Source organism: Lonchura striata, chromosome 3, assembly GCF_046129695.1.
Source record: "Lonchura striata isolate bLonStr1 chromosome 3, bLonStr1.mat, whole genome shotgun sequence".
In the NCBI taxonomy this organism is placed as follows: Eukaryota; Metazoa; Chordata; class Aves; order Passeriformes; family Estrildidae; genus Lonchura; species Lonchura striata.
The window spans coordinates 81,484,098-81,511,426 of NC_134605.1; the positions used below are offsets into that span (position 1 = coordinate 81,484,098).

The 27,329-nt window shown below is 35.9% G+C and overlaps 1 protein-coding gene across 2 annotated transcripts in view; it reads right to left on the minus strand.

Annotated features, from left to right (window-relative positions):
* BCKDHB (branched chain keto acid dehydrogenase E1 subunit beta) overlaps positions 1 to 27,329 on the minus strand; it is a 145,042-nt gene that overhangs the window by 68,882 nt on the left and 48,831 nt on the right. For both annotated transcript variants that reach the window (XM_021541605.3, XM_021541604.3), the window contains exon 9: positions 12,848 to 12,934. In XM_021541605.3, the coding sequence (XP_021397280.1) occupies positions 12,848 to 12,934 (87 nt within the window). The remainder of the gene's footprint in view (positions 1 to 12,847; positions 12,935 to 27,329) is intronic.

Genomic DNA, 27,329 nt, shown 5'->3' on the forward strand with positions numbered 1-27,329 from the left:
AAAAAGAAGCAAGCAGGACTCTTTCAGTAAGCTTCAAGACAGATGTGGATGTCTTTTTGTTTCTTTTTTAAGTCAGGCTATATATTTAGGTAACCAAATACAGATTACTTAGTCTAACTACAGGTTATCTTCTAAAGAAAAAAAAAAACAAAAAAACCAGGCACCTTTAAAAAGAAAATTTGTATGAGAAGGACTGGAAAACAGAAGACTGAGGAGTCTCACAAATAGCTTTAAAACCAAAAGCTAAAGTAATAGAATTTCCCTTTCTGATTGTCTGTGACAGACCCACAATAGTTGTGGCATATTTTTTAGATAGTTGTAATGTATAAAATGTAATATATTTGTACTGCATAAATATACTGCATTGCTTTTTAAAACTTCCAGCAAGGCAAGACACACTGGATAATGAAGATTCCTTCTTTACTGCTGCTTTTACCATTTCATGTGGCATGGGTGCAATTTTGAACTGAATCATTGTGTTGAGGAACACCGAGTTCTCTCAAAAAATGTACTTCATTTTGAATAATAGAGCTTATAATTAAGTGTGTCCAAGCTACAAGTTTACTCTTACAGTTGGCTGCTATACAGACTCATTTAGGTCTCTCAGTACAGAGTAAGTACTGGATATTTATGTAATATAAAGTACAAAGCCATATAGGATTCTAATGTTGATGAAATCAACAAAATCAGAGCAAAAACATGAAATGTTTCCTGTCTAGAACATACAGTGACATACTTAATACATCCATCAATATTATTCCTGATACTGTAATATTAGAACACAGTCTTGGCATATTATTTCTTGGCACTTTTCAGCTATTTACTTATTGCAAATGTCCAGCAGAACTAGCCTTGTTGGCTGGAAAAAAGAAGGTACAACAAAGCAAAGCATTAAAGTCTTTGCTTTAAAGAACTAGAGCTTTCCAATTGTACACATGTGCAATCAGTTAAAGAAGAAAACAGGTGATTCTTAGGGCAAACTATCCTCTCCATGCACTGACATGTAAAAGAAGTGGAATACTAAAAGTGAGGTATTAAGAATGAAATCTTAATTCCACATATTTCATCACCAGGACCTACATTTTCACTGTGGGCAACTCAGAGCCAAGTTGATAATGCCAGAGATACATGAAGATTGAGAGGATATGGTATCCACATAATGACCTAAATCTGTGCAACTTGTGTTGCCTATCACCCCCTGGAAGAAGAGTCAGGTCTTTTTTTAATGTTATTTTGAGTAGAAAGTCGCATTTTATCCATATTCCTTCCTAATCTGCATTACTCCAAATGTAGGACAGCAGTTTCTTTAAAATATACAGGAGAAATTGCATGTTTTCACTAGATATAGGGAAAAAGTTAAACACTTCAAACTTCTATTCAAGAAGACATTTGCACTCCTTAGACACCCAAGTTACTGTTAGTCATTTGTGCATGCTTAGTGCTTCAGCAAAACACAGCTGGGTGATGAGCATGCTGTATGCTGGAACATGGATAAAAGGCACTTCTTCAGTGATGACAGGGAACAAAATATTATTTCCAAACAAATGTATCTGAGGAACAATTCCAGCTACAGCTACACAGATCAGCTTTTCTAGAAACTTCGGAACCTTCTGTATATAGATTAATAAAAGATGGATTTGGCTCTTCATAGAGAAACTTTTTCAGTTTTGAATGTTATTTTATAAAATTATTACTTCAGTATTTGGTAAAGAGGAAGCAGCCCTTCCTTCCTTCCTCAGTTGCAATGAGCATTAACTCTTCACCAGCCTTTTCTGCTTGTGAGATAAGTGTCATTAGAAGGATTTGTGCTGTGTGTGGCTGGAACTTTGTCTCCTGCTCACCATGATCACTGTTAAGTGTGGTAAGAGTAACAAACATTTCCAACAAGATGCAGACAGATGCCAGTACTATTACAGCTCTTTCAATAAAGCTGCCTTTCAAAATCCCACTGTGGTAGCAAACAGCACAACTACATAAAGCATCACTGGCACGTTGATATACAGCATATGAATTATATGTACAATTATGAGTACCTTAGCTCACTCTTTTGGTGGTATTACACTACAGAATAGAGCTTTCTCTAGCACAGACCTTGTCACAAGTAAGACCCTAGGAAGAGAGGGACACACAAGGTTCTCTCCCAGTGTGGTAATTTTTCTCATGTAACTGACTGTAACATTTTCTTCCCTTGGAAACTAGCTCCAGGGTTACATCTGCTATTCAGGCATTTAACTAGCTTTAATCACTTTTGGAGCTCTTTAATTACATCACTGTAACTCCTAGATCCCTCCATGATTGCAATGAACATGTAGCCATTTGCATTCAAAAGGACTACTGGACAAATAAGACTGTTTGAAAATTTCTTCCTCTGTACCTACCTAAAACATGGAAACTTGGCACTGTCATAACTTATCCTACTATTGTAGATCCAGATTTGAGCCTTTAAGCCAGGTTTGACCTCTGGGCACTGAGAAGCTGTTCCTACCCCAGGGAGATCAGGCAGTTCCCTTCTCAAGGAAGCAGCAGAAACTCCTAGACTAGTTTTTTGAGGTAGCAAAACTGCACCCTCCATTTTGTCTTCTATATTAAAAATCTTAATGTAGCCAACAACAACAGTATAAAATTCACAGTACTCTGAAAGAGCACAGCTCAGAAGAGCTCAAGAGGCTCTTTTTACATCCCCTCCTACAAATACATTCACCACAGAACCAAAATAATCTTGTGAGCATACATAAAACATCAATAAATACACACACACTGTTTTATAGGCCTTTTATGTAATTATTAAATTAAACCTGCAAGAAAATTTAAAAAGACAAAGTTCCTTACATATTTATTTTTATTTTTAAAACTTCACTGAGCCATTAACATAGAAGGATAGTTTCTTCTGTGTTGTTCTATAATTTTCCCCTATTCTGCATAGATTTTTTACTCTAATCATGCTACTCTGAACTATGTCTGTTGCTCTAAACTAATAGTCTAGTCAGACCATTTCTAACAGCCATATCAAAATATGAAAGGCCAGGGAAAAAGCAGAATGTACTTGCTGGAATCAGAACTTTACAGCCCCAAACCAACACACTAATTTTTTTAGTAAATAATACAAGGTAGTGATTGTATGGTTTACTTAAGAAAGTAAACCTGACTTACAGTGCAATTAAAAACCTCCACATTTTTCTTTACCCTGGCTTGCCAAGATGCCTTAGTACATTTTAAGTTGCTATACCTGTGGCTAGTAAAGGATTCTAGCATCCCACTGAAGCATTTGGAGAAATTATGACAAAGGTTAAGCGATTTTCACCACTCAAGATTTTATAGCTCCAGAGGATTGGAAATTGAAAGAAAGGTCATTATTGCACTTTTACAGGGGATTCCTGGGCTCCCTATCATAAACTGCTGTTCAAAGCACTTAACAGTAGTTCTAAAGCAACTCAAAAATTAGTGGGAATTAAAGATAATGCAAAGAAAATTAAGCAAGTTACACACGGTATTGTTCAGTTTTCAGGCAGGAGAGAAGTTGAATATCCTTGAATTAGTAGTTGCCTTATTCCAGAGCCCTGTCAAAGATCGTCTGTTATCAGACTAGAGTCAGAATTTAAAAAAAAAAACTTTATTTATATTAAATTTCATTAATCAACAAGTCAGTGATTTGACAGGGTGTAATATAAAGGTCTGCTGAGTAATAGGCTTATCAGGGACCCAAAATTGCTAGAGGGAAGTTCATAGTTTTGATGTTCTCCTAGATCATCATTAGCTGTATTTACATATCAGTTGGAATGCTGACATTACTGAACTACAATATGGTATTAGGGAAAAAAAAAAAAAAAAAAAGGAAAAATATCACTGGATCACAGAGCAGAAAACATAGGATATGCAGTTCAGAGAAGGGTTTTTTGCCCTCCTCACAATGTGGATTAAAACCATTTCATTTCTATCAGCTCCACAAGCTATCAGAAGCATAAATGTTAGAATCACAACATGATTCTAATCAAAACAGTTTGTATTAAAACTAAATGTAAAACTCTACCATAAAAGAAAAGGTAAACTCTACCTTAGAGTAAGTAAAAACACAATAAGGTTCCTCCCATTAGAAGAATTCCTGATAGCTAGAGAGATAGAAATGCAAATGGAGGGCAGTGCACAGAAAAGAGAAAATTGTAATTCTGCCTCAGTGCCCATGTTTTTGGCCTTTTTCAGAATTACCATATGGAAGACTAAACACATTGTTTAAAGTTATAAATCACAATGAATGAACACGGATGTATCAGCAGGACAATGATGCTGGAGCTCAGCCTCAGGCATATGAACATTTGCATGCCAAATTAAATATCAGAACATGGAAAAAATGTCCTTATTGGACTAAGAGAACAGTTTATACTCTACACTTGATTAATTAAGGTGAATCAAACACTGAATTGTTCAATACTTAAAATTTTTGATTTCACTGAACCACAATGACATTCAGCATATTCTGTCACTTTATCACTTCATATTGAACAGGGATAAACTTGTGCCTCTTCAGGAATTTGCAATTAAAAATAAAAGTACTTGGCTGCACACTTCTGTACCCCACTAATGCAAGGAAAACCAGTTCTGACAGGTGAAGACAGAGTTTGATGCAACTGGAAGAAATTCTGCCCTCTGCCTAACACACAATATAGTTGAAAGTAGGACATGAAAGGGTTATTTTGTTTCAGTCACAAAAGTCCTTGCTCAATACATTACTTACTTGAAAATAAGTAACTCCATACAGAGCATTCAATTTAACCCCAAGTTTTAAAATGCTCTTTCCTCAGTTTAATGCTTTTGTTAAAAGTGCCTATCTTGCAGGGTTTTGCCTACCATAAATAGCCTGGAGAAGCAGGCAGCCACAAGCTGATCACTGGCTTGAGCTTTCCCTGTTCTATCCATGATGAGGCGTTCATGGGAACACAACTCTCCTCCAACCCATCCTTTCCATCTGTGAACTCTGGTCCTGCAGCAGCAAAGCTGGCATGTGCTGCACACTCCAAAAGAGTGGGCATTTATCCACATATACTGGGAACAGTCCCTCAAAACCTTACTGCTGGACTTGTTCTCTCACTTACAGACTTTTAGTGAGGCAGCACCTAGTTCTCCTCTCCTTTGCGTGCCTATGAAAACTGCCAAGCTCCTGTCCCATTTTTCATGTAAAGAAGCAGCTTGAGCCCCATAGCACATGAGAAAAGCTTATCCCAACCCATATTTTTTAGACAGAACAGACCCAAAGCCAAGTAGATGGGGCACAATCACATAGTGCAGAAATCCATGTCCAAATCAGTGCCAGTGGGATTCAAACAAGGTTTAATCCTTTGCTATCAGAAGGACATGCCACAGGTGGCAGACTGAAACACCACCTGAAGGCAAGGTGTTGGTTCATGTTCATGTCCTCTCACACATGGAATGCCACAGTGCCCAAAGCCAAGGGGAGCGAGTGTGCACAAGCAACCTCATGGCTGGGACTATCTTAGCCCACATGCCCTCTCCTGTGTGGACTTCTTCATGGAGTGCTTCACAGAAGCTGGAAACACTTGAAGCTAAGCTGCAGATGAATAAAGACATTTTGATATTTGTTATGTATAGAGACTGGACTAATTGGACATGTAAATAGTGTTTACACCTTTAGAGAGTGTATTCTGGGGCTGATTTTATGAAAATCCACCACCATTTTTGAGCACTTCATTTCCCAAGGTTGAATGCTGTTTCAGGATTTGGGGGGCTGGGGGGGGCAGTGCTTGTTTTAAGAAACTTATTTGGGAGGTTTGCACAGTACAGAATAGTGTGTCCTGTCCAATATTTGGCTGAATGAATTCATTAAATCACTTTTCTCTGCTCAGTATTGAATTTATTCCAGCCTAGAGAGAACACAACAGTTCTTTGCAGCTGAACGTATAACATATGCCACTACTACAATAATTTGCCATTTTCATTGTAGAATTTGTTCTTCCTTATGTTCACTAAAATTAAATATGTATGCATAAATTCTCATGGGTAAATTGGACTTTATGACATGATAACATCAAAAAAAATCCTCTGAATTTCTCACATCCTCCACTGCATTTCTTAGTTATTAACCAAGACATCTGTATGGGTATAGGTATCAGAACATAAGGCAAATGAAAATTAAGACACTTAAATGCATTGATTCAAACTATAATAAGAGACTTTTGTGTAACATCCAAAATAATTTTAGCCTCAAAGATTTAGTGTGAAGAAAATCCCAGGCACTACCCTGTGAAGAGGCATTGCTTGTTAGATTTTGATTCTCTATTAAATGTGATAGAAGTTCAGGAAAATGCCATCTCTGCCTGACAAACACAACCACCAAATTCCAACAGTTGTGCTCACAAGCCCAGGACTGCGTAGGCACTATAGCAGTGAAGAGCAATGCTCCTCCACAGGGCACACAGTGTAGTACAAGGCACAGAATTTCTTCTTTCTTATTTACAAAAGAAAACAAACAAAAAAATTGCTAAATATTTACTGCTATATCCAAGCTCTTTGGAAAGCTCTTTTAATGTAAAAAATAACTCCTAGCTTGATAATTACTTAAAATGATTCACATTAAACTCATACATCAAATTCCTAAACTGAAAGAGGATTTTTTAAATATCAATTTTACTGAACTTTTGAATCTTATTTTTCAAATATTTTTCATAGAGTATAAACATTTTTTTAAAATAGATGAATAACAAAGCTTCATTTCCTTTGAGAAACCCTGGGTTTGTAACATTTTGTCTATTCACCCTTATTTTCTACATTGTGTAACAAAATAAGCTGACATTCAGTCCTATGCAAGATTTCACATTTGCATAGCAAAAAATTCTTCTAGTTCATACTACCTCATAAACTAGGAGTTTGCTGAACTGTTTAGAGTCACAATTAATTAACACAGGCAACATTTTCATGTACCTTTGTCTCCAGTCACTGAATGGCAACTTTATGCTGGTATTTCCCTTACTGCTCTCAATCCCTCACTTAAGAAATAGTCTTATTGGTTTTCATCATTATGGCTTATTTCTGTATACTTTGATTTTATTTTCTTTCAAATCCCTATTCATTTTAGTATTGCTGAACAATTTATGACCACCTTGGATTTATTTGCCTGTATTTATTTTAGCTTTTCTTTATATCTATACCAATATTCTCTAGATCAAACTCCTACTGTCAGAAACTATTGTGTGATCTATAAAACCAGACTTTTATATTGTAGCTTATGCTGCTAGATGTGCCAAAAGAATGCTAGTGAAAGTTAAATAGGATAACAAATGAAGGACTACACTGTGTCAATATTTTATCTCTTCCAATTTTACTGACTATTGTCATTGTGATTAACTGTATTGTAATTGTGACAAAGGGAGTTAAAAAATATCAATTTAGATGTAGTAATTTTCTTACATCAGATGAAAAACCATACTGCTGTACCTACATGTTTAAGTGAGACTTTTCCTTTGATATGTATGCAACATTTAGTCCAGAGCCTCTTTCTTTAGTCATTCCATGAAATGGTACTCAGTGAAAAGGGCCTGTGTCCTATGAAAAGTTGTCCAGGCTGGCATCAATTATTTTTCTAATCAACTCAGAGAAATATATCTGAGTCTTATTATTTCTCCAGCTGAATAGAGAACAATTAAAATTTCCTTCATTTCCATAATTATGTAGTTCTAACAATTTGTACCTCAAGCTCCTCCAGCTTCTTAACACATACACATTCCATTATGTCTCAAAGGTTAGCTCAAAAGGCAATTTGCTCCAATACACCTTGTGAGAATGAAAACAGTCACCTATAAATGAATAACAGTTACACCAGAATCACTGCTTTCAATAAAGTCCAACTTTAATACCAGTTTACAGCCTGTTCATTAAAATAAGGTTTCAAGTAGCACCAACACAAAATCTGATGCTATTCACCATAACTTCAAAATCAATCCCAAAATTATTCATTAGTTCCTTTGGCACTAAGTACAAACACAGCTACATAATCTGAAACTCAAACCTGATCCCATGGGTATTTTTAAGTACTGCACTGCATTCACTTCCTCAAAGCACCACAGAGACCCACAGAGGACTTCCTTGGGAAATCCCATTTTAACTTCTACTCACAGAAAACTAAAATAATGGAACTGTTTGGAATATCTCAACATCCCAAATTCTAAAGATAGATAAAGCACTGGTATGAAGAAGTATTTGGGACAAACATTCTGAAAGCATTTTGTTGGAAAGGTGAAATTTTTTCATTAGGATTCTGTAAAATAATAGTTACTCAACACAGTTCCTGTTTAATATCAGTCAGTACCAGGTTATTTTATTTTAAATGTTCATACTGCTGAAATAATTACTTTTTTTTTTTTCTTGTTCTTTAACTTTTTTGGGCACATTTTTTCCTGTGGTAACCTGCTTTAGGATAAAACTGCTGTGGAACTCTTATGTGTTTGAAAGGTATTTCACAATAAACCCACTTTTCCTGAAATGCTTCTCACAAAACCAGCTCATCTAATTTTCCCTAATGCCATACTCTAGCAGGAAATTACACCACTTACTGGAGATTGGGCCTTATTTTGCTACAGGAGGAATAAATCTAAAGCACCACTGATCAAACAGTCAAATACTGTTATATCCAATTTGTAGATACAGAATGCAAGATTTGAAAAAATAAGATCATGTAACTCAGCTCTCAGAAATAGGTTATTTCATTGAGTTTTCTTAGTCCTATCCTCTGATTGATACCAGTCTTCTGGAAGACTGATACTTCTGTGTAATTCTGAGAAACATGCTGAGTCCTCTGGAAAGGCTCCTGAGGACTGAGCTGCCTTCACCTGTCCACCTGAACATTTCTTTGGTAGCTGACCCAATATCCCCTGTGCAGGCAGATGCCCAAGGACAAAGTGCTTACCAGGCAGTAAGAAAAGACTGTGCTAAAGACAGGGACACAAATCAGAATTGCTCAGTTCCTGCAAGAATGATGCATCTGAGCACCTGTCTCCAAAAAATAATGCGCTGACTTATTACTGTATAGACAGCAATGACTTTTACCAGATCAGCTAACAAATTTCTTTACTCTTACACATTTCTTTAATAAGAGCATATATTTTCATGGTGTATTCAGCTATAATGGCATCAAGGTACACAAAAATCTAAATTCCTAAATGAAAATTTAAACTCCTTAAATTAAAACATTAAAAATTATTAGAGTAATTTTCTATTTTTACAAACTTTAGCCATTACTTGCAGAGAATGGGTATAAAACCACCAAGATCTTCCTGAGATGTACATTTCCTGTATTGCAGGATCACTGCCAGAGAGTATATGCTACTTCCCTGAATTTATTTCAGCCCTACCAGAAAATAGCAACCATCATATTATTGAAGCCACAATACAAGCTTCCATTTTATACCTTTCTGTTCTTCCATATCTGTGTTTCCCCAATCCACCTTGGCCCCCACATCTCTCCAGCTTTGATTCCTTCTCTAAACATCCCACAAGGCTTATATGATCCCAAAATGCTTCCTCCTGCATGCCGTAACAAGTTCCCAGTGATGGCAGACAGTAACCCTGTGAAGTAATCCAAAGAGTCTCTTACTCTTTGTGCTAGCTGTCTCCATCCTGCCTGGTTCTCTCTTTTCTTTTTTTTTTAATTTTTGTTTTTAAACAGGACACAGTTACTGGGTTTATATTTCTGTGTATTACAAATGATTAATGTACTGATGATTTCCACACACAATTCTTCATTAGTTTGGAAGTGACATGTCAGTGGGCTTCTCTTCCAATGCTTCTCAAACCGTGCTTTATGCAAGTTTAATACTTCCTCTGCTGAATATGACAGTTTTGCAAGCTTTTATACAGAATATAAACTATTGGGACTTTTAACTGTACCTGCATTGAATTTGTGCTGGTATCTGTTGCTCACTTCAGAATACCCTTTGAGAGCAAAGGGCAAAGTTGTATCATGTAGAGTTTTAAGTACACCATCTTTTCTTGGTTTTAGTTTTATGTCTAAGTAGAGTAAATGACCACATAGTGCAGTAACATACCCCTTTAAAATATCCTGTACTCAACACACAACAAATCTGATTTAACATGCTCTCCAAATGCTGCTTTTAATCTCTCATATGCAAAAAGGAAAGCATTCAATACATTTTTTTCCTATAGTTCGTGAGTGAAAGCCATCATCATAACCATTTGATCTCTTTTCCTTGAATTGTATATCACATCAAGTGTATGTGACCATTAACTTTTAAAATAGCCTATATACTTCTATTCACCTTATTTCTGTGATTAGACCTCACAGCATGGATGGAATAACAATATGGAAACTAACCATCTAATCCAACTGAACACATTTTATTGAAGTTTTTTTGCTTCCATGTGTAAGAAGAAACTAAAGCCAACTGCAATCCCCAATTTTTGGCATTCTCAGTATGCATTGTATCCAGCAAAAGAGAATTTCACTTTTTGTTTTAATTTTTACAGCACAGTGATATTAGGCATACAGACTTAACTTGATCATTAAGAGATCAAGATTTTTAACTGAATAAGAAAAGCAAGGTCTTTATTATGCCTAAAGCAATACTGTTCTTTTAAAAATTGTAACTTTTTATTTTAATCTCTTTTGCAGTATAATCTTTAAAGTACTCATCAAAATACTATAAAGTACTCATATAATCCAATTTAGTATGGATGATAGAATCTTCAAGAATGGATATACAGAGTAATGACCATATGGTTACAACACAGAGTCAAGTCAAGCAATTTATATGAAAGAAACTTGTCATGGACAAATGCAATGCCAAAGAGTTATATTAAAATTTATTCTGAGGAGCATATGTAATACACCAATGTTTCTTAAGACAAACAACTTAGTTTACTAAGAAAGACAACTATAAAATTATGAGCAACTATAATAAAACAAGTATTTTCTTTCACTATTGACAGAGATAAATAGCCCTTTACTAAAGCACTTTCAACTTTGTTTTCTAAACAAGTGATATGTGTCAGATATATCTCTGATATGAAGAACATTATCTCAAGAAGGATCAATCAGGTGTCTTTCTCAGTGTATGTCAGAATTAAAAACTTATATTGTAATTTTAGCAATATATTGGACATTCAATATTTTTCCAATTATATTTCCTGATAAGTTGTTTTTTTCAGCTCACTTTTTTATCCACCACATATGCTTTCTTTTGTTGTATGGTAGATTTTGACTTTGCTGCTCACCTTAGAATAGTTTTCTCCTCAAGTGTTGATAATAATACAAGATGCTAGAAGACAGGTTCTTTTTGTTGAGCCTATTTCACATTTTTGTGAGATTTTATAAAGAAAATTAATTCCTTGCACTCACAGCAGGCAGTACCTTATTATTAGTAGGCATTATTATTAGCAGCCATTATTAGTCCTAGTTTAATCGGAGGCTACCTACTAAAGAAAGGAGGTCAAATACTGATTATTTAAAAAGATGAAAAATAATGGAATCATAGAATGGTTTGGGTTGGAAGGGACCTTCTTCTCATTCCATCTCCCTGCCATGGGCAGGGACATCTTCAACTGAGCTCAGAGCTCCTCCATCCAACCTGGCCTTGAACATTTGCAGGGATGGGGCATCCACAGCTTCTCTGGGAAACCTGTTCCAGTGCCTTACCACCTTCACAATAAAGAATTTCTTTTATATATTTAACAGGAATTTCCCTTTGTTCAGTTTGAATCCGTGACTCTTACCACTAAAGTTGCTGATGAATTGCCCTTCTCCAGCTTCCTTGTAAACTCCCTTCAGACACTGGAGGGCTGCTATGAGGTATCCATGAAATCAAATATTTGGTTCTTAATGGAGTAAACATTTTGGTAGAAAAAAAATGAATTTACCTTCATATAATTACATTAGTACGTAGTACACTAGTACAACTACTCTTTAAAAGAAACTATGCCACAAAGACAAAAAAATATAATATTCTGATGCCTTCTGCATATTTAATTCAGAATTACACTCCCAGAATTAATAACTCTATTCCTTTTCATAAAAAGGCTAATTACCAAGCTTTAGTTACTGCCTACATAGTTTATATTTTGTGAATTTTACAATCCAATTTCACTCTAGTCCTATAATTTAACTATCCTAAGATAATCAAAAAGGAGTCATCAGATAGTGTTGGACACACTTAATCTAGATGTTTATATAAGCCAGTAACACTGATGTGCACAGGAAAGAAATCAAGTTAAGGGGAAAATTTCCAAGGAGGTACAGGTATAAAACACATCAGAAAGCTCAAAAGGACTTCCAAAACCTAATACTCCAGCTGTAACTGATACTGATGTACATCTCAGCCTTTCCAAGCTGTTCTGTGCATATGAGCTTGACACATGCATGAGCATCACCACAAACTTGCCAACTTCTGCAGACTTTTCTCAGGAGGCCTCTGAACACTGCATGTCACTCGATGTTATACTGTACTGGACCTGAATGCTTTTTCTCTGTCTGATTTCAACATTCCTAGAATGTATTTTTAAGAAGCTCAAGGGATAAGCATAAGAGGAGAAAAAAAAAAAAAAACATTAAAACCAGACAACACATGAAGTTTTTTCCCCCACATCTCACAGTGCACATTGTCCCTGCTTTGCAGTGAAAGTTAAATTTATAGCTTAGCAGACACCATGCACAGTGCCTAGTAGATACATGATTTCTCAGCTGTTCAGATAAAGAAAGACAAGCATCCACAAAACTGCAAAAGAATAATTTTAAAAAAACACAAAAGCTTTTAATGTAGTGTTAAGTACTTCTTCTACAGGGAAACATATTCATCCACACAGAACACTTAAAAACAAATAATCTGTGTACCTGAACTGAGGAACTGATTTCAGATGCAAATCCTCCTGTCAAGGGAGCCTCATGGCTAATCAGCAATCGCCCAGTCTTTGCCACCGACTGAAAAGAAAAATCAAATGACCAAAATGTCATCAAATTACAGCTCTTGTGATTTCTTACTTGTACTACTTGTGGAATATATGAAATATGTGAATTTGTTCACAGTGTTAGAACACAGCTACTTTTCCCCTCTTGCATTTCCAGTGAATAATAAATTATCCTAAAATACTCAACTGAGTCATTCATAGGATGGTTTTATACTCACTATAAAAGTATTCACATTTTCCACTCAATTTTAAGCAAGTATCAAGAATAAATGTAAACCCATTTCATATTAATTTACTCTATCAGTGCAAACTGTAACATTTCTGAAATAGAATAAGGATTTTAACAAGTAGCAAGTAAAAAATTCAGTCCTCAAAATACTAAAGTACACATATACAAAGAAATTCTTCACTGATATTGCTGCACAAATAGATCCTATATAAAGTCATGAACTATTGCTTTCCAGAAAGTTAAATTGCTAAGTAAAATTTTTAGCAAGAAATATGTGGATTAGTGCTGCATATTTAAATTTTACATGGCAAGTAGAAGTACCATTTTCTAATTTTAGATGTCAATATTTGTGCAGTTTTTATGTATATATATAGATGACCTAACCATCTTTGCTCAAAAAAAACAAAATTGTGTTGATTGCAACAGGTAACAATGAAAGCAAAATATTTTTAATCTGATGGGAAATATAAAGCTTCACTGCACACAAATATATTGATGTTTATTGGAACTATGCTAAATTGCCTGAAACAAATACTATCAGATGCATTTAATAAGAAATATGATAGCAAAGTCTCTGCTTCCATGATATGCATTTTAAATTTGTTATAATAAAAAGACACAAAATCTTTCATAAACTTCTAGATATGTATGTCAGAAAAAAATCAGATTATTGTGTATGTTTATCTTTCAAGAACAGTTACAGTCTGATATTTAAGATAAGTACATAGTGTACTGCTGGTCTAATATTATCCATCAAGTGGAAAAGCCTAAGACAGTGCTTGGTATCAGATCAGACCTTCTGAATTCTGTGATCTTTAATTTAATGTCTACACCAGCACACTCTCAGTCAGACAGCTCCATGTAATCTACATGATAGGATACATAAAAGCAATGCCCTAATTACGCAGCTTTCTCTCTGATTCAAGTATTTTACTAATTCTTTTGCTTTTCTACCAATGACTCAATCAGTGGCTCTAAGCAGCTCATGCACAGATGTACTGGCAACTCGTAGGCTACGAACATGTTCCATATACTGTACTACAAAGTGGTTTGAAAACATTCTGAGCTAAACAAGACAGAAAAAGTAATTTCAACAGCTGGAACATAATCCAATTACATAGGCTGATTTCTAGGGTATTTTTCCAGCACTGGAAACTCATATCTAAAGGAACAGCAGTATTAACTGCACTATAAATCTGTCCAGTACATCAGAACAACAGTTCGATGAACAAAATGTACGCTCCATTTTAAGTTGATATGATTAAAACTGATACAATCCATTGCTATCACACAAGTTGCTATAGTAAAACTGATACAACAAATCAATGTTAAAGTTCATTTCAGTTGTTCAGGTTTTTTTTAATACTCTTTATTTTAAAAAAAGATTATTTTGCATATACTTGTTCTGAGAGGTTCATTATTTGAACTGAATGTATCATTCATTTTGATACATTACAAGCTGTGATTAAAGTTACAGATTTTATTTCTCAGAGGATAATAGACTGTAAACAAACACTATTAGCATATGGGAAAATTCACATGGGGTCAGACCAATAAACCCTCAGTCCAGTAAATTATCTCCCCAAAGAGATAATTTAATGTTTAGGGAGAAGAAGAAGAAAAGGACCTCTAATGTGTTCCTTCACTGTGTCTCAGTCTCCAGTTATTTTTGCATCTCCAGTTTCTTGAATCCAATATGGTATTTTATACTGAATAATTAATAACTTTTATTTAATCTGTTCTCAAATTGAATACATGTAAATAAAGAAAAGTCAGAGGGACGGGAAAAATAATCTCTTCTTGGTAACCTGCTTCTACAGTGTGAGAAATCCTTGTTTTTACATATGATTCCCACAGGCTTCAAGGAAGTCCATGTCTGCGGGTGCTTGTTAAGAGTGAACAAGCAACTGTGATCACCAAGCATTGCATGCCTACATCTCAGCCCTACTATAACACACTATATCACACTATCACATCTGCTATAAAATCATGCAGAGGTTCAGTGTTTTAGAACCAAACTAACCCAGTGTTTTTCAGGAACATAAGCAACCTTAAGTATTTCTAGAAATGAGTCATACCTATTGGTACATTGTTACAATTTTTACATTCCTTCCTGGTTAAAATTTTGCACCCTATTTCCAAATTAATTTGTCTGACAATTTCAAAGCTGCTGCTTCGTGATTTGTTTGCTAGAAGAAGGCACTCTCTATTACCACATTTGTGCTCCCAAATAAATACATTAAGACTGTGATCAAATAGTCTCTTAACCATGATTTTGCTAAATTAAGCAGAAAGAGCTCTAAATCTTTCAGCAAACAACACATTTCCAATTCCTTCATAATTCTTAAAACCCTACACTGAATAATTTTCAGTTTTCTGTGTCTTTCTTGAAGCACACCCATCTGGAACCAGCATTCCAGATTTATTCACAACACCATCAAATGCAGAGATAATGCAGCTGCAGCCTAACAGGAAAGGTCCAGCTTTTAGTGATAACTGCAACTGCCTCCTTGTGGGAAAGAAGGCTAAAATAATGGCTTCCTGAAATAAAGATGAAAATATAGTGTGCCTTTATTATTTCAAGACACAAAATCGTATTTGGATATACTGAATGTGCCTGAACTTAGCTCAGTTAATGAGCTTATCTTCTCTTTATCAGTAACTGTCTGTTTTATCTGTTTCTTAGCTGTTTCTTACACTTCTTTTTACCAGTAATGTTTACAATGTCTTCCTTATATTTGATAGAAATATTTTAAAAACAGGTGCAAAATCCAACTTTGCAGGACCTTGAGACTATTTCCATTCACTATCATTGCCTTTCTATGCCACACAGTTACGAATCAGCTCACTACTAATGTCTTACTTTTCAAACTATGAAAATTTATTTTTGAGCACCTATTAAATATTCTCAACACTGAACTGTGTTTCTAATTATTTTTGAATAGCTGCTTTGTTCTTGCTAGTGTCTTTTGAGCTTACAGATCATTCTCCCCAATTAATTTAATACAGGTTTTTTGATGGAAAAACTGATCCATAAGGTATCAGACTAAGAAATTCCTGGTCAATAAATACTTTCAGTTAGCAAACATATTGCAAACATATTAATCTTTGTATGCCCTCTTAATTTTAATTATTACATTGTTTTTTCTATCTTATGTATGACAGCACAATACAGTAAAAAGAGCAGACAATAGCAGATGGGATTCATGTAGACACAATTTTTAAATATCTATTATAATGAAAAAATATTTCAGTCAGCATAGCTTAGAGCAAAGCCTGGCAAATACATTCATAGTGTTCTAGAATAGCTAACATTTAATTTCTATATCTTCAAATGAAAATTTAACCTTACTTCCTGGAAGCAAAATAATTACCAGTTAAAAGTGCAAATTTCAAAACTAGCTGCTCTACTATCTACAGGGCACAGCAGACATAGTGATTATTTGCAGGTATCATTGCTCTTTTATAAGACATTCTTTTCACCTTTTAAATCTATGGCAAAACATTAGCTCCTGTTAATTTAGATGAGGTGATCATCTCCAGGATAAACAAAGCCCAAAATCCAGAAGAGCATTTAGAGAACTAATAAATGCAGCTCAATAACATCAGGTAAGGGACTCCTCAACCTTCAGACTTCCTTCAGACCACTGCATGAAACTGGAGAAAACTGCATAAAATGCACAGTGTAACAAACTGGCCAGCATAGAATCCTATCATTTTACCACCTTTTCTGAAGGTGGACAGATGGAGTGATTTTATTAGTCTGGATTAGGTAGAGAAAAGGATGATCTTTCAAAGAACAATGTATTTTGTCCCCTCACAACCAAAAACCTGTATTTCTGTAAGAGACTGATTTTCTCAACATTTTCATTCTGTCTTCCAAAACCACAGTCTTTACAGTTTCTTACCCAAGTAAAAAATTAAGGTTTTGAAATGTATGCAACATTCTGCAGTTCATGAAGAGTACTTTTGAAAATGTATCTTCAAAAGTGTGGTATGGCTTAAAATATTAGCACTGATAAAAATGCTTCTTCTTTACAACTAGAAGTTGTTGCTTGCTGACCTTTAAAGTCCACATATACTTCAGAGGGCACCAAGAGATTCTGCATGTATATCACATCTCATCAAATTAAATGAAAATTCAATCTTTTTCTTGCCATGTCCAGGTACAGACCATAAAGGGAAGTTAGAGGCAACATCCAGGCACTTAGAAAGCATGGCTTTTCTTTGCACCATAGTCACTCTGTGCTATCACAGCCAAGTTCAGATGATAAAACCCTGGGCTTCCAAAAGGGAGAGGTCCTACCCTGCCCAGAACGCCTCTTTCCCAGCTCACCCCTGACATCTCAACTCTGAGAGTGTTACTGGGCAAGTCACTTGAAGGGGACAATCTGATTTATCCTGTACAGTTAGCACAGAGCAGCAAACACCACTTCAGAGACAGATTTCAAGATGGAAGGCACATCAAGATTTGCACAGAAAAAGCTTCAGCAGTGCTCTCTCCTTCTGGAAGGCAGCAGAGACCCAGGTTATGGCACACCAATGTCACCTCTGCTGTATTCAGTCAGTAGAGAAGAGACTCTAGGGCTTTAAATAATTAAATTAAACCCCCAAAAAACAGAAACCAATACTGACTATACTTTTCCACCTCAATTTCATTGTCATTTCTGTTTTACATGGGTGTCATCCACAAAAATGACAATTGACAGTGCATCAGAGCAAAAGGCTAACAGCACAATCTGATAAGGAAATGTAAAAAAAAAAACCGAATTCCTCTGCAAAACAAATGCTTTCAGGGTGCACTCCAAAGGTTTTCTGAGATGCAGCCCAGTGTTTTTATAGTGAGGCAGTTGAAAAAATTGTTTTCAACCTCCCTGACCACACTCTCTATCCAAGAATTTCTATAATCACTTTTCTGTTCAACTCTCATTGTGTTGGAAGTTTTCTCCTCTCCTACAGGCACCGATGACAGAAGAAAACAACGTAAGCCTGGCACTTCCAAGCACTTTGAAATCCAAGTGCTGACATTACCAGTAACATGTCCTTCCCTTACTTAGGAGAAAGCAGCCAACCAAAATGAGTTTGATGCTAAGCCACATGTAACACTACTGGTCTCCACATACAGCAATACCACAACTACCAGTGTAACCAGCTGCTTCACTAACACAGATATGGCCTTTAGAGAAATTATCAAAGCCAAACTTTTCTTATAAACAGCTGTTGTTTTGTCACAATGGTAAGCTAGCTATTTTTTTAAGAAGAAAATTCTGCTCTCAGAAAAAAACAGATTTTCCATCTCTTACAGAAAATGATTTTTTAAAATTATGTTCACTTTCCCCTTTAAATTTTTGCATACTTTTGATTGTGTTCTTTAGAGACTGTAAAAATGTCCTGCATAAACAAAAAACTAGCTCTCCACAATAATTTTTTAAAAGCTGGGAAAAGTATTGAAATTATATTTTTATTGTATTCCATTTTGTACTGAGCATGTATGAAGCAATTATAAAACTCTATAAAAAAGAAAATTAATTGTTATGTACTTTTGCTGAAAACAAATTAATGTGGAAGCTTTAACAAAAATTTACTTGGTAAAGTTTCAACAAATGTCTTGAAAAACATTTTTCTTTTTCATTTTTAGACCAGCTTTAATGAATTTGTGCTTGGAAAACATAAAACCTGAGGGAGGCTACTCTCCCCAACCCATTAGTTCTACTTTCCCTTTAATATTTCAATAACAAATTGCATAGCAGCATTCTTGGTACTGAACACCACAAGCACAGGAATAGAAATAAGATCCCAGATTTCTCTTCAGCACTTCCCACAGAGTAATATGTAACATAATCTGCCAGACAAATCACTGAGGATTACATTCACTTAGCACATGCAGATCCACAGGATGACACATCCCAGCTACAATGAATTGTTTGTGCATGTGATACTGACAGTATTAGAAAATGCAGCTATTCCATCCCCAATTTCCAGACATCCCAGAGGACAAATCCCACTGTATTTTTGGGATCTCTGGAAAACCAAAAAAAACAGATCCTCAAGCATTATTTTTTTTTTCCCCCTAGGGTCTGAAGAAAAGGAATAGAAAGGAAGGGGAACAGTTTGTGTCCTAGTAGCCTGGACACAAGAAAATCCTGCCACTTCCTAACAAACATTTTCTAGTTTGCAAACCATAGCCCAAGAGTGGCTTCTCATAGAAGCAGGAAAACTAGGAAAAGCATGCCCTCTTTAAAGCTCCAACCAACAAAAAATAATTCTTAACACTGAAGGAAAAATGAAACAGGAAAACAAAATAACAATTTGCTGTGGGTTTCAACAGAACTAGATTTCCAGAGAAGGAAAATGAGAGATGTACTCTATCACAATGTCTATGCTACACTTCCAAAAACTGACTGAAACTCATTGAGTCATTTTTCAGTACAACCAAGAAAATTCCCAGATAAACAAATTACATGAAAAACCATTATTTTAACAGTTCAACAGCCCAAAGCATGAATGAGATTTCTCAACTACTGGTAACAAGGCAGTCAGCCTTACCCTCCTTCTGTTAAGATTCTCTTAAGTATAACAAATATCACAGTATTGAAATTGTACAGCAGAGAATCTTAGCCTAACACTGGCCACCATCTATGAAGATCAAAGATAAATCTAATTGGAAAGAAAAATCTTTATCCAAAACTTCTCAAACAATAAAATGAAAAAACCATAGGCAATTCTGTAAGAAACTAGTATGCTGAATAACAGCAAGGAATGGAAAACAAGTCCATCACCTTTCTAGCTTGAGACAAACAGCTAAACAGTTGCCAATTTGAACTAACCCATATTAGCAGAGCACAAATCTTAGTCTTCCTGTTACTACTTAACTAAAATTGAGGCTTCTAATCCACTCCTGTCTCCTTTTTCAGCTGACGCAACCAAGGTCTGTGCTTTCTGACCCACAAGTCTGGAATTCATTGACTGCAGATGGCACAGCCAAAGTTGCTGGGACAGGCTCAGACCTACTGCCAGCTTTGGAAGCACAGAATGAGTCTCCCCCAAAGCAAAATGATCTGAGATAACTCACTTATATGTCAAGAATGATGGCAAGCAGATCCTTCACGGTTTCCAGACTGCAAAGAGCTAAAGATGAAGACACTTTGATTTGGGTTTCTATCAAGAAGAAGCAAAACAAACAAGAAGACAACACGAACAGGTAACTGTGACAAAGTTCCCTTGTCACAGAGTGTTGAGAGGCTGTCCTGCTACACAACCTTCCTCTGACACTGTCCCTATACCTTTACCTGCTTTCTCTAGAGTAAAAGATGAAAACAAAACCCACAACACTCTCTCCCCAGAGAAACAACCAAATAAAAAAACCACCACACAAAACCCCAAAATTTTAGTCTAACCTCCTTTCCAATTGATTGCAAAACACAATAAAAGACCAGATAATAGAGAAAATCAACAAAGTTTGATGCATTACAACGATAAGTATTATTGCAACGGACAAAAATGTAGGAAAATTAAGAGAAGTATTAGAAATGTATTTGCTGCCCAATAAGATGTTTACCTGAAACCAAATGATTAATGCTTCATCAAATAAATTATCAAACCATGTACTCAAGTGTAATATGCTGTAGACAGCTGCCATGCTGTCTACTCAGATCTTTGAAAATGCATACTATGCATTTGAACACAGACTTCTAATAAGCAGCAAAGCTCAAAAAGAGAAACTTAAGTTCATTTTACATCACTCCTTTAAATCTGTTCTCTCCTAAACAATCAATCAAACTGTGCTTCTACCTGGCTGCTTCTTTTACCAACTCCTTAGCAATATATAGCTGGAAGAAAATCCTAATGAGACCTCAAAGGAAGGGGAAGAAACAAGCAAACAATTTAGAGTACAGAGAGAAGCTGGGCTATAATTTCAACAGTGCAAATGCAGAAGAGGATGATGCTAACAGTAGCATTGATGAAGGAAGGGAGGGAGGGAGGACAGGCCATGATAAAGATCCCTGCAGTCCTTTAGAATAGTGCTCTACCCACTAACTATGACTATGCAAGCACACAAAGAGTATTTTACCTACCCAGCTGTCCACTGGACCAGAGCTGTTCATTGGATACAGGAGTATTCTGAGAGTATCAAAATCTTTCTTGCAGTCAAGGTGTCATTCACTGCTCATCCCTTATCCATACACATCCAGATATTAATCACAACTTAGCCTTAGCAAGGCCATGCTTACTTTTCCTCATCTCATTAACACACTCAGAAATCACGCAAAACTTTCCATTTGGATGAAGTACAATAGTTTTATCAAAAACAGCTTAAAAGCATGTACTGATAACTCTTTTGTGAAATACATAACATTTTCTTACATTTGATCACAAAAAGGTAACCAAGCACTCACTGAAGCAGAAGACATGCACCTGTGAGCAGCCTGAGTGTAAGATGATCTACAGCTGGGAGCACTCCAGCAATCTCAATACACATTTTCAGACCTGCATTCTACATCATTATTTAGAAAATATTACTGTTTTCTTCTTGGGCATCTGAATAATGGGGTAGACTGTATACCCTTAGTAGAGTTGCAGATGACAGCAAACTGTGAGGATCAGCTGATAGGCCAAAGGAGCTGTGCTGCCATCTGGAGAGACCTGGATAGGCTGACAGGAACCTCATGTAGTTCAAAAAGGGAAGCATCTAATCCTGCCATTGGGGAGGAACAGCTCCAGGCACCTGTGTACACTGGGAGCTGCACAGCTGGAAAGCAGCCTGGCAAGGGAGATGGATGTCCTGATGGACACCACATTGACCATGAGCTTGAAATGTGCCCCTGCAGCAAAGGCAAATGGTATCCTGGGCTGCATTCGGAGCAGTGCTGGCAGCCATACAAGGGATGTGATGCTGCCCCTCTGCTCAGCATTGGTGAGGCCACACCTGGAATGCTGCATCCAGTTCTGCGCTCCTCAGTAAGAGAGACATAGACATACTGGAGAGCCCAATAGAGGGCCACAAAGATAATTAAAGGACTGGATGAGGGGACTGGGAAGAGGAGACCTCATCAGTGTATGTACACACCCAAAGGGAGGGTGCAAACAAGACTGAGCCAGGCTCTTCACAGTGGTGCCCAGAGGCAGACTTTCCATTGTTATGCTGATGATGCATACTGAAATCCACATCAGAACAGATCTTGTCCCCAGTTGTAGGTATGGCAGAAACAGTACATAAGGAACTAATATGACCACAGCAGGGAAGCACATATGAAATATCTTGCAGAGAAATGTTAACACAACCATAAATTTACTGACTCAACATACCAGGATTTTAATATTCCAGTATGTATCATTTTACACTATAAATGCCAAAAATAATTCCAAAATACTAACGTGGATTCTTCCTGTGTAGCACCAAGAACAATGCTGTAGTGTAAAGACGGTGGTGCTGAGATAAAGAAAAATGTAAACAAGCACAGGGATACTACAAAGTAACATGGAAAATTTTTTAAATTGCAGTCAAGACCAAATGGTGTTGCTCCAAGGCTAAGTTGAACATCCTAAGAAACAATGAAGAGATTATAATAAAACAGTCATGGCTTTTATGTCCTACACAATATTATCAGTGTGTGACTGAGATGATCAACCTTGAAATTTATAAGCCTCCTGCAAAGCCAAGAACCAAAGACAGATCCCCTGTGTGTAAAGTAGCATATGAAGAGTAGCAGAAAATTCCTCTCCAAAGAACTTGCAATTTAAATAGCTGAGACCATGAAAAGACAAATGAGGTATGGCACACAGCAGGTTGCACCTCAATAAAGTTTGGGCTGTTTGGTATAATTTTTAATAGAAGAGGGTTAAAGTAGGCTAAAAGGACTAATATTCTGTCAAGTAGTGACTAACTCTCCAATGTCTTTCAGTAAACTTACTCTTGTAATAAACACTGCTACAAATTGTAATAATTTTATAACATCATTCTACCTAAAACAGATATTTGCTGAGAAAACAAGAGATAATAACAGCCATGGATTGTGGGGACAGTGAAGAAAATTGGTGTTTTATGTAGATGGATACTCCCACTTAACTTGAAAGTATTTAAGAACACATTAATCAACTTCATTAAGAGATGGGCAAAGAAAAAGTACTTCTGGAATTCCATAGCATGGATTTTTGATATCCTTAAGACAAATTGCTACATACAAACTAGACTGAATTAGTTAGGGATGTAAACAGATTCAGAATTCAAAAGTAAATTTAAAAATAAAACCCATCTGGCTCATTCTTATAACTTCAGATACACTACCCTGATTTTATTGCATTCTTTTACTCTACCTCTTCACATCTTATTTATTTGCTGGCACTTGAAGCTCTCTTTAATAGTGACAATTAATAATTTTAATATATATTTGGTTCAAGAGTATGTTTACTTCTGAGGAAATCTACACACAATCTGCTAACACTACTGAAACAAGTAGCATGAATGCTAAAAAATCTTCTTTTAGCCAAATGCCTCTAGATTTCCCAGTCATTGTGTTCTAGCAATAACTATGAGCAGATTCCTTAAATAGACATTTAAAGTATAATGGCAACTAAACTCAAGGAAAATATTAATTAATCCACTGGACTGGTAACTCATGACTCCTCAATACTTTAAACTGTATTTGTCTACTTGACCACAATTAAATACATCTATTCAAATAATCCTTCTTTGTGTATAACCTAAAACATAACAGTGAATAGCAAAGGCTTCAGAAAACAGGAACTTTTGTAGCAGCTTCCAACCTTCACCAGTACACCATGGATAGACCTATCCTTCCTTCACCCTCTAATACCTTTTAGTTCCCTGTTTATGGGAACAAAATTAGGAGGTCTTTAGGAAGTCTCAGGAAATACAGATGAACAATACTGCACCAAAGAGATCCTTTAAACTAATGAAATCCTTTTCATCCCAAAAATCTTCATGGACACATAAGATACCTTTCAAGTCTGTGTGGCATCACAACATTCAGCTGATATTCCATGTAGAAAAGTCCTTTTCTGAGTTTTAATTAATTCTTATACATACTAAATAGAGCCTTTGTAAATTAACTTGCATATTCAGTTTTCTATATTCATGTTCAAATCCAGCACTTATTTTAGGCCTTAAATGTTGTAAGTTTATTAATAAATTAAAATTTGAGATTAGCTAGCCCTCCTCTTGCCTTTCAGAAACTACATGCATATTGTTTATCAATATTCTCAGGTTTTGAAAATTTCAACTGTCCCTCAAATTCCTGTAATAATCAGGCTGTAATAGTACATATTCTTTATAAAACTTTTTTGAAAAAAATAAGATCCAAGCTTTTAAGTCTGAGTGTTTTTGAGGTTCCTCCAATATAACCTTTGAGGAAAGACTGGAGTCTTCTACAACCAAAGAGGCAGGGAAAACACCCACATTCCATAAGATAAATGTCCTAAAATCTTAGAGGGATCAACCCCAGGACTATGAAGGTACCTAAACCCCTGAAATACTAAGAGCCTCTAGCTAGCCGTATTTATCTCCCTTCTTCACAACCACCACCATTCTCTCTGTTCAATACCCTTGCTCTTCCAGATGCTCTGATTCTCAAGTAGAGTCACATCAAAAAGGCAGACAGTGAAGCTAAGTTATAAAACAAGAGGATGAATGGTGCCTCAGCTATTCTTTTATTCTAGAAAAACAGATGGGATCCTGGGCAATTCTTAAAGGCATGGACAATCCAGTGATTTGTAAGATCCATAAATCCTCTATTAATCCAAGTATTGTACTACACTTTTTGTGAAGAACACCAGATAAAGAACTTCCCCAGCTATTCTGGAGGATCTAAGAATGGGCCAGTTAATTCCCTGCCATACTCACGCCCTAGTACACACACAAAACCACTGTTGGAACAAATCTTGGCAATATTCATCCAGAAGCAAAACACTATCCTGCCAGATATGGCCCACAAAACAAGTCTCCTCAGAATAATTTTACTGAAGGTAACTATATAATTTGGAAAACTTGTCAGAAGCCAACAACTGTTTTTAAAAGAAAAGAGAAAAATAGCATCAGGTCACCAATAAAATAAGTAAAACAGACTGAAATTTCATTGCTGAAGACAATGATATTTTCATTTTCCCCCACTGAATTGGTCAGTAGCTTTTAACACAATTCAAATAACCGTGTAGGACAAACAATAGTTAGAGTGTCCCAGCAAAAAACCTGCTTTGACCTGCAGAGAAAGATCAAAATAAAAGTGGTGTTTCTTACATTTGTAGATGAAGAGGAAGACTGTAAGAATATAAGAAGTTCATGGCAGAACAAACAGAAGAAAAACATGAATTCTGGAAAATGGAAAGTACAGGAATGTTGATGAAGAACAGCAAGAAAAAAGAAAATACCATAGCAAGGCATGCCAAGTTCTGGAAAGAAAATATCTGGATGGAGAAAGGAACTGAGAAAGTACTGGCAATACCACTTGTGGTATACCCCTCGTTTTTCACTCTGGCTCATACTGGGAATTTCAGCATGACCAGGACAGCGGCGAGACTTTGTTTCACCAAACATCTCAAAGAAGCAGGAGCTTCAACATCTCTGCATCCAGCAACTGCTTCATTCTTATTTCCTAAATTATTTTCAGTTCTGATAGGAGAAATTCATAAAGTTCATCACAGACATTTGAATTCATTTCACTGCAAATGCTGAACCCACTTAGGCTTTATTGGATTTAGTATCTGAATAACTAACATAGACTACATTGGAAAGCACGAGACAATATAAGGGAAAGATCTGAGCAAAATAATCACTAACTAATCAAACAAAAATATGAAGCAGACCAGGATGATAAAATAGAGGTCTGAAAATCAGAGCTGAGCCACCTCACCCCCTTTGAGAAACAAGCATTAGCAGGTAAAGTGATAGACATAACAATTTGAATAATAGATTGTTACAAAATTTTGTGCCAAGTATCATTCAAACCTATGCTTTAAAAATTACTGTATCCCTTATGTTCTTAATATATTTTTTCTGTATTACTTCCCATTTATTTTTCTAAATCAACAACCAATTCATCTTCTCCTCTCATTCTTTCAGCATCATATTTTGTCTTAGTCTCTCTTCTATCTTTTGTGCTCTCTTCATTCAAACCATCTCAGCACTCCACATGTCATTTCTTCTACAATCTCCATTTTTTTTCTATCAGTTACACTCTCTCCCTACTGGACCTACTTCAACCTACAGAAGAAGGAATAGTTGTTTTCAAGATATGTATTAATTTTCTGCCTGTCAGCCAGGAAAAATGAGGGTCCTGCAACCTCAGCTCATTTTTTTGTCCATTTGTCAGCATTCTGATAGACATTTTGCAGCCAAATGCAAGTCTTAAAAATATTAAATTCCTGAAAGCTTGGTAAAAATCAGTCTGTATGAGGAAGATTAGTACCCCTACTAACTTCATAACCTCATGAAACCAAGCTGCACTTAACACTATATCTCTCACAGCTCTTTATTGGTCAGCACCAATAAATTGTCCCTGTCTCTTTTTGTCTAGCCATCCATTTTAGAAAGGAGCTGAGCATCTTAATGTGGGTAAACAGAGGACATGGAATGGTGGAAGGCAGGAAATATGGGATATAAATTCATAGAAAAACAGGTTTCATTCCTCATGTAGTAATTTTCATTATTTATCATAATGTTCTTAGACAAAGTAAAGAAATAAATTCATTTTTGTGTCTTCACAGCATTGCATTGGAAGGGAAAAGATGGTAAGGCCAAATGCAAAACCCATTGAACACATATCTGAGAGTTCTCTAGGTTTTTTTTCAGGCTTCCATTTCATGGAACAGTCCTACTATGGCATTAGAATTTCTAAATCATCAACATGGAGTTGATGATTTAGAAACTCAGTAATTTGCCCATAATTTCTTCATTTAAATTTTCATGAAAATACCATGAAACAATAGCTGTTTTCTATTTAAGTAAGAACTCTACTGCTTTTATAACAACTAATTTGACCTTTTTGATGTCTGTCACTGAAGCCACTGATTTGGATACAACTTCTTTTTCCCCAGAAGAGGGTCTACAGCTGCAGTGCTTGGGATAAAGATAAAACAATATTTCTCAATATCAACTGAATAAGATCACATGATAACTCAAGTCTATATAAATCTGCAGGTTTTCTTATTCCTGTTTTCTGGACCA